The following is an 8,194-nucleotide window of genomic DNA, read 5'->3' as shown; positions in this document are numbered from 1 at the left end:
GGAGGTCTCTAGGACCATCAACAGAGAAGAGCGGAGAGTGGGACCCTACCCAGAGAAGCAGTGATGCCTGAGATGGAAGCAGAGATGATGATGTGGAGAGTTGGAGCAGTTGAGGACTTTAGATCCAGAGAGGGAGAGTGACTATGCGCTAAAAACTGGGGTGGGAGTGGGGGTGGGGAAGTAGTATAGGGGGCAGGCTTTCAGGGTATACCTGATGATGGTTGATGATGCATGGAGGGAATTGGAACCATGGCAATGAAACGATATACGATAGAATGAATGTAAAACTAATATTCTTCCATGTAAACTATCATATAATTCACACTAAAACATTAAAAAAAAAAAAAAAAAAAACATAATGGAAGAGAACAAACAAGATGGTGGATTGGGTAGGAGTGAAGTGAGGAGCTCCGGCAGCAACAACACAAATACCGAACCAAGCAGTTTCAGAGGATGATCCCAGAACTCGGAACCACATATAAAGCAAAAGTTAGAAAGTTGGAAGGCTTATAGCCAAGGGAATTTGCAGCAGAAGAAATCCAATGTTTTCTAATCCAAGGTGCTCAGCTGCTCCCTGAGCAGCCACATTGGGCAAGACCGAGTGGGAGAAGGATCAGAGCAGCCACAGATGCCTGACAGAACCACAGAGATAAAGGTGTGAACGTTCTTTTTTTTAAATCTGTTCATTGGTTTCTCACTGTTTGTGCACATCCCATTCTGGTGACTAGACGAGGTGTATGAGCGAGTGGACAACCCACTCCAACCTCCAGAGGGTTCTATTACGCATTTGCACAGATCTCCTCAAAATTTAAAGGGATAGTTTCCACTTAAAACCAAACGGCAGTGCAAAACGGCCACAACCAAACCTGAACTGTTTATCACTAAGAAAAAGGCCTGAATGGGGGGTTGTGGAGCAGGACAGGCATGCTAAAAAGGAAATAGGCCAAAAATTAAATCCTGAGTTACATCACAATGACCAACAGTGGCATCTTGAAATTTCTTAGGAAGAAGAGTGAAAAGGGAAGCCCATCTCCTGATCACATCTATCTGGAGGCAATCAGAAAGCATAAAAAATACCAAAACACACACTCATCTAAGTATTAAAGCTACAGCTAACAAGTGAATATGCCCAAAAACCAGAAACAGATGACCATATCAGTACATGTCCAGAAATGAGATAAAGTGACTGAGACAAATGAGCTGGAAGTAGACCTACACTCCATATTGGAAGATAGGCAGGCTTTGGAAATGCCTGAGAAGGAATTCAGAAAAATGACTATAAAATGTATCAGAATGCTTTACAATGGAATGGAGAAAAATAAGGAAGAAGTCAGGAAAGCGCTACAGGAACAATCAAACAAGATAGATAACAGCATTGGAAAAAATGTAAAACTTACAGAAAGAGGTCCAAATGATTAATTATAGAATATCAGAAATGGACAATACACTGAAAGGGCAAAGGAGCAGAACTGAAGAGATGGAAGGCAAAACTAGTGAGCTGGAAGAGACATTTCTCAACACTACTAAGAACAAACACAAAAAAGGATTAAAAAATCTGAAGAAGGTCTAAGATTCATATTGGACAACACGAAGAGGAACAACTTAAGAATTATCCGCATTCCAGAACAGGAGGAATCACACAAGTTCACATAAGCGATAGTTGAAGAGCTGCTGGAAGAAAATTTCCCTAACATCCTAAAAAGCAAAAAGATAAGCATTCAAGAAACTCAACAAACCCCAGGAAGGGCAGACCCTAAAAGAAAATCACCCAGACATATAATAACCAAGCTCTCCAAAATCAAAGATAAGGACAACAGAATCCTGAAAGCAGCTAGAAAAAAGAGAAGTGTAACATACAAAGGTAAGCAAATCAGATTAAGCTCGAATCTCTCAATAGAAACCGTGCAGGCAAGAATGCAATGGGGGTGATATATATAAAACCCTGAAAGAAGAAAAACTGCCGACCAAGAATTCTCTACAAAGCAAAGCTGTCAACCAAATATGATGGTGTAATTAAAACATTCCAGGATAAACAGAAGCTAAGGGATTTTGCCAAAGCCAACTCTGCAATGAAAACATTTTAGAGAGAGTTTTGTGGACTGAGAACCAACAAGAACAGACAACAACCAGAGATTGTTGTTGTGGCAGCATCATCTGGAACTCAATTGTCAAATGGAAGAGTCTAGAACAGAATAAAGAACAAATTCAGAGGATCTGGGAGGTCAGTCTACGTTTAATAAAACAATTACAATGTGAAAGAAGGTAAACACAGAGGAACAGAGATCCAGGTGGTGAGAAGGTCATGTAGATTACAGGATAAAATAGACTGTCTTAAATGGAGGGAAAAGTTAATGGAATATAAGGTAACCACAATGGTGGGGTTGGGGTGAGGGTTTAGGGGGAAGTAGAGGGAGGCGATGGTATAGCACAGGGTTAAGAGCAGACACATCATAGTTTGGGTGTTGGGGAGGGCAATACAAGGGGCGAAGGTGGAAGAACAAGGTAGATAGGGGAACACTGAGACAGGTTTGCATGGGCTAAGTGAGACAGAGGTAAATAGTGATACATGCTCAACCTTGGAACAACAGGGTCTGTGATATGGGAATCTAGGCATAGTTTGAAGAGGGGAGATAATACTAAGATGCTTGACTATCTTATGGTTTCCTTGCCTACTATTGTAAAAAAGACACTTGAGTGGGATAGAAAGGAATGTTGGGAAACATGGTTATAAAAAACTTGTAAGCCATCTTCAGACTATAACTGACTGGAATACCTAAAAGGGGATCTAAAACTTGCCCAGTGAAATAGGTCTCTGGAGGAGCCTTTGCAGAGTATAGGATCTTAGGTGGAATCCTGAGCTCAACCCAGAACCTTCTGAGGTGGGACATTCCCGCTAGAAAGGACAAGCAGACCAGCCTGGAACAGCTAGAGCGATAGAAGATACATCTTCAAAGAAAGATCATCAGGGAAAACCCAAAACAAAAATGTCAGTATGACTGGCTACTACAAGAATAAGCAAAATGTTTACCAGGAAGCCATCAAGGCAAGCAATCAAGTTCCTTCAAGACAACCCCCACCCCACCCCCCAAGAATGAAACTCAAAGGGAACACATGAGCAGGCACGTAAGCTTGCTGGCAAACACATTGGTCTATTGGTAAGCAGAAGAGGGAGAAAGGCAGCAATGAAGAAATGGAGGGAGTTCAATCACGGTCCACAGACTCCTGTTGACCTGTAGATGAGAGAGAGAAGAGGAAGGGCTGGTTGGTTTTAAGTGTAGTGAGACCTGGGGACACCTGAGCCCAGGGACAAGGCCATAGCCACAGGGGGCTATAACTGAAGAGTCAAGCATCCAGCTGATATGAAGTGAGAGGAGGTGCACAAGACCATCCTAACTTACAGATAGTACCCATTTGACCTAGACTCGATGGCTTCAGACTCAGAACTTGATAGTCAGAACAACAACAACAAAAAACACAACATTTTTGATAAAGGAAACAAGGGTAAATTGCTACAATTTGATGAACCTGACCTTTACTCATGGAGGTAGTAACTCTAAATACCAACAGAGAGGGAAGGAGTCTTCACATCAAGTATCAATGCAATCCCCTCTGTGCACAGGGTTGATAGGCTACATAAAATGAGGGTGCAATAAAGGCATGAAGTGACTGGCTTACAAGGTTTCAAGAGGGAGTTTAGATTAAGAGTATAGGGGGGAATAAAGAGTCCCCACTGAATAGTTTTCATCTTGTCTAGATGGATCTGGTAAAAAGAGATGGGGATAAGATTCTTATGATTCAGTACTGAATAATTTTTATCATGACTAATTGAGACTGTCACAATTGTAAAGGTAGAAGTTTTATAACAAAAATAGGGGCACAGTTAATCTTACAGTCCAGAAACAAAGAACCCTAGGACCATCAAGTGAGAAAAGCACAAATGTAATGCAGGACCTTATCCAGAGAAGCAGAGACACCAGAGATGGAGGCAGAGATGGGGACATGGAGAGAGGAAGCAGCTGAGCACTGTAGATTCAAGGGAAGAAAGGGACTGAGAGCTGGCAGCCAGGAGGCAGACTTACAGAATGTGTCCTTTGATGGTGTAAAATATTATATATGCCTGAGCGTTTAAAAAAAAAAAAAAAAAAGAGCTAAAGTGAATAGTGGGGATTGTAATCATTGTAATGAAACAAAGTACATGATTTGTTGAATATAAAACTGATGATCTACCCTGTAAACTTTCACTCAATCCACAACAAAAACTTAAAGAAAATAGTAATAATGAATTCGTCCATAAACTTTATGAAAAGGCACTTGTGTGCATATGTATAAAAAACTCATGGAAGAATTTCATTTTTCCATGAACTTTCTGAAGCACTCTCGTGTGTGTGTTTGTGTGTGTGTGTATTCTTACCTCTTTTGTAGTGCCTGCTCTCCCAGGTTCATGATTTACACAAAAAGGGCCAGTTTTCCACGCTTCTGTGTCTCCACAATCACAAAACCCTCCTCCAGTAGAAGTATGCATCTGAAAAGTAAATAAAAGATTGGGGGGGGGGTGTGTGTGTGACAGATAAATACATCATTAAAACTTAGCAAGTGAAGATAAGAGGTATATACAGGAAACAGAAAGATTTCTTTCCATTTTTGTCTCCAGATTTATTCTATTAGCTTTGGAGTGTATTCAATGAAAGTTATTATTCTCAAGTAGGCCTGGTTTTTAGTATCAGTTTCCAATATATAAGACCCTAGTTAAGTGAACTCAAGCACTATTTGGTTCTATTTCATCAAGCTTTGTTATTATTCTGATATTAACATCTCAAAATTTAATCTATTCATGAAATCAAAAGCCTTGGTTCTATCTGCAAGGGCAATGACAAAATGAATAGCAAAAAATTTGTCTTACTAACCAGGGAGATGCAAAGTTTAGTAGCAATACAAGAGTGTTCTATACTCAGTCTTTGAAAATAAACAAAAATCAACTTAGGCAATATTATGAACAATCAATAAAATGGAATGTGTGACTGTATCCATGAATATGTCTATTTCTGTGAACAGAACTGGATGGTGCACAGCTATCTTAACTGAATATTTTGATCAAAGATTCTAAAGAAAAATTCTGATCAAAAGGAGGAAAATGTAGAACACAATTTCAAATTCTTAGGGACTCCAGACTTTCTGAAGCCAAGGAAGCTAGATGTTGTTTTTGTTAAGCGCTGTCAAGTAGGTTCCGACTCACAACAACCTTATATTGGGTTTTGGAAGCTCTAGTTCTTCAAGGGAGCGCTTGATCTTTCTCCTGTAGAGATGTTGGCGGGCTTGAATTGTGGATCTTGTGGTTCATAGTATAGTATAGTACTTATCATATGGAGCCACCACAATTCCATGGAGGCTAGATGAACCCCTGAAATTATTGTCCTGAAATAACCTATAAACTTTAAACCTAAATATCCCTAGAAGTCTTCTTAAAACCAAACAAAAGTTTAGCTTAACTAATAAAGAATATCAGTCTTGAGCATTGTGCTATTTCAAGCAACTTGAAATAGGAACAATTTGGAAAAGGAAAGTGAGGATGGTTGCACACTTGAACAATGGAGTCAATGGCACTGAATTGTACATGCACAAATTGTTAAATTGGTCGACGTTCTGTTGTATTGCGACAACAGTAAAAATAACTTTTTAAAAGAGAACAAACAAAATATACTTCAACAGCAAAAGGTAAAGTTTCTTAAAAGAAGATTCTTATTGAAAGAAAGACCTGCAGAAAAAAAAGTGGACTGTTTGGCTGTCAAGCAAGCTGTTTGCTTTGGAGGTATCAAGGCAAGAAAAATTAGCTCATCAGGGTAAACCCCCTTCTAGGACTGAAACTTAAAGGGAACCTGTATGGCAGTCTAGTATACTTGCTGGTAACCACTTGGGTCTACTTGTGAGTGGAAGTGGAGAAAATGCAGTAATGAAGATATGGGCTGAGTATGACCACGTTTCATTGGTATCCAATGACCTTGAGATGAGAGAGAGAAGAATAAGGGCTGGCTGCTCTGAAGTTTAGGAAGGTGTGTGAACTCCTGAGCCCATGAACACTGACACAGCCCCTGGGGGCTAGGGCTGAGATTGAAACAGTCAGGTAGTCTGAAGTACAAGGAGGTATGCATGAATTCCCAAGCTTGTAGCTAGTATCTATTTGACCTAGCTTAACTAGGAGACCAGAACTCCACCTGAAGACGATGAAGTTGTTTGATACTATGAACAAGTGCAAATTGCCACAATTTGACAAACAAAACTTTTGCTTATGAATGCAGTGGCTCAAAATTCCAATCAGAATGGAAGCATTATTCACCAATAATAATCCACATATTCATTAACAGTACAATAAATAAAGACTTTATTGAATACTTTGAGGACATTGAACAAACATCATGCATACTGCTGAGTGAAAAGAAGCTACAACAACAAAAATTTTTACAGATGATTCCATTTATCTGTAAAGCTCATATTGGCTAAAACTATCCAATATGATTAAGGGTAATCAAGAAAACCGTTATCATAAAACATAGGAGAGAGGTTACCTCAATGTTTTGAGAGGGATTGTGACCCAAAAAAAAACAACTGGCGGGGGGGTGGGGTGCGGGGGAGGGGCAGGTCTCAAAGGAGATGGCAATGTCCTATTTCTTGGCCTGAGTAGTGACAGGTATTTGCTTAATCATCATTCTTTAAACTATTCATATGCTTTATATAAACTTTTATATCAAAATTATATATTGCTTAATAAGGGGAAAAATGTACAATACTACCTCTGAAGCACTGGAAGTCCTATCATTGGATATGTTTAACCAGAGGCTAAGGTTCACATATCAGAGCTATTATAGCAGAAATTCAAATAGTGGTGAGGAATTTGGCCTAGGTCATCATCAGATTCCTGCTAACCCAAAGGTATTATGAATCTATTTTCATACCTTGTAACGATGATTTTTATGAACACTATGCTGGAAACAGTCCATACAGAGTACACATGTTGGATCAATTGCACAGTCCCTGAAAAAGATTGAAAAGTAGATTCCAAAATTTAGATGACTCCCATTGATGCTTAAGGTATGACTATAATATGTGAGGGCTTTTCCTGAATGGTACACAGCGAGTATAAAAATATTTTTGAAAACGAATTCCAAAAATGTTTTGAACAAAGACAATACAGTATGTATAATTTTAGCCTCTGATTTACATATTTGATTGTATACCCAATACTTAGTTTTGTTTAATCATCCTCATTACTTTGAGGCTTCATCTAGTTTCAAACTGCTAAATTACAATTCAAAATTTACTTTGTGCAAAATGATCAGTTTTTTAAAATTCTAACATCATCTTACTCTGTTGTATTTATAAATATATTTTACAAACACTGTTCATTAATAAGTGAGACTTTGATAAAGATAAAATTCACTAGAATATAAGCACCGTAAGTGCTGATATTTTATTTTCTACATTGATGTACTCCAAGCACCTGTGGTGCTGTAGAATAAGCACTGGACTGCTAACCACAAGGTCAGGAGTTCAAACCCAGTTGCTCCTTGGAAATGCTATAAAAGGTCACTATGAGTCAGAACCCACGTGACAGCACTTCACAACAACAAAGCACCTCAAACAGTACCTGGCACATAATATTGTTGTTGTTAAATGCTGTTGAGTCAGTTCAGACTCATAGTGATCCCGTATAGGATTTCCAATGAGTGGCTGGTGGATTTGAACCACCAACCTTGCAGTCCAGTGCATTATCCTGCAGTGAAACATCAGGATTCCTGGCACATAATTTGTTGTTGTTGTTAAGTGCCGCTGAGTCAGTTCCGACTCATAGAGATCCTGTATAGTTTCCAAGGTGCAGCTGGTAGGTTTGCATTGATGACCTTGTGGTTCGAAGTCCAGTGCTGATCCTACAGTGCCACAACCAGGAGTGTTGATATTTGTTGAATGAATGAAAAAAATTCAATCTGTCTTATCACTCTGCTAATATTTAACATTTTTCATACAGACATTAAGAACAATGAAAAATTGGTACAAAGGACAAAATTAATTTTTGAAAAATTTTTAAAAAGGTTAATAGCAAATAAAGGTTGCCTCATAATATGTGGGTCGGAACCAACTCGATGGCACATAACAACAACAACAATAATATGCAGATGATAACAACCTGGCTTGCTGAAAGTGA

The 8,194-nt window shown here is 38.9% G+C and overlaps 1 protein-coding gene across 1 annotated transcript in view; it reads right to left on the bottom strand.

Moving 5' to 3' along the window:
* Positions 1 to 8,194, bottom strand: part of UBR1 (ubiquitin protein ligase E3 component n-recognin 1) — a 205,747-nt gene that overhangs the window by 160,036 nt on the left and 37,517 nt on the right. The window contains exons 3-4 of the mRNA XM_006831726.1: positions 6,948 to 7,026; positions 4,412 to 4,522 (exon numbers count right to left, since the gene is read on the bottom strand). Coding sequence (XP_006831789.1) covers positions 4,412 to 4,522; positions 6,948 to 7,026 — 190 coding nt within the window. The remainder of the gene's footprint in view (positions 1 to 4,411; positions 4,523 to 6,947; positions 7,027 to 8,194) is intronic.

Source organism: Chrysochloris asiatica, unplaced genomic scaffold, assembly GCF_000296735.1.
Source record: "Chrysochloris asiatica unplaced genomic scaffold, ChrAsi1.0 scaffold00004, whole genome shotgun sequence".
Classification (NCBI taxonomy): Eukaryota; Metazoa; Chordata; class Mammalia; order Afrosoricida; family Chrysochloridae; genus Chrysochloris; species Chrysochloris asiatica.
The sequence above is the reverse complement of the archived record's forward strand: the minus strand, read 5'-3'. Positions and strand labels throughout refer to the sequence as shown.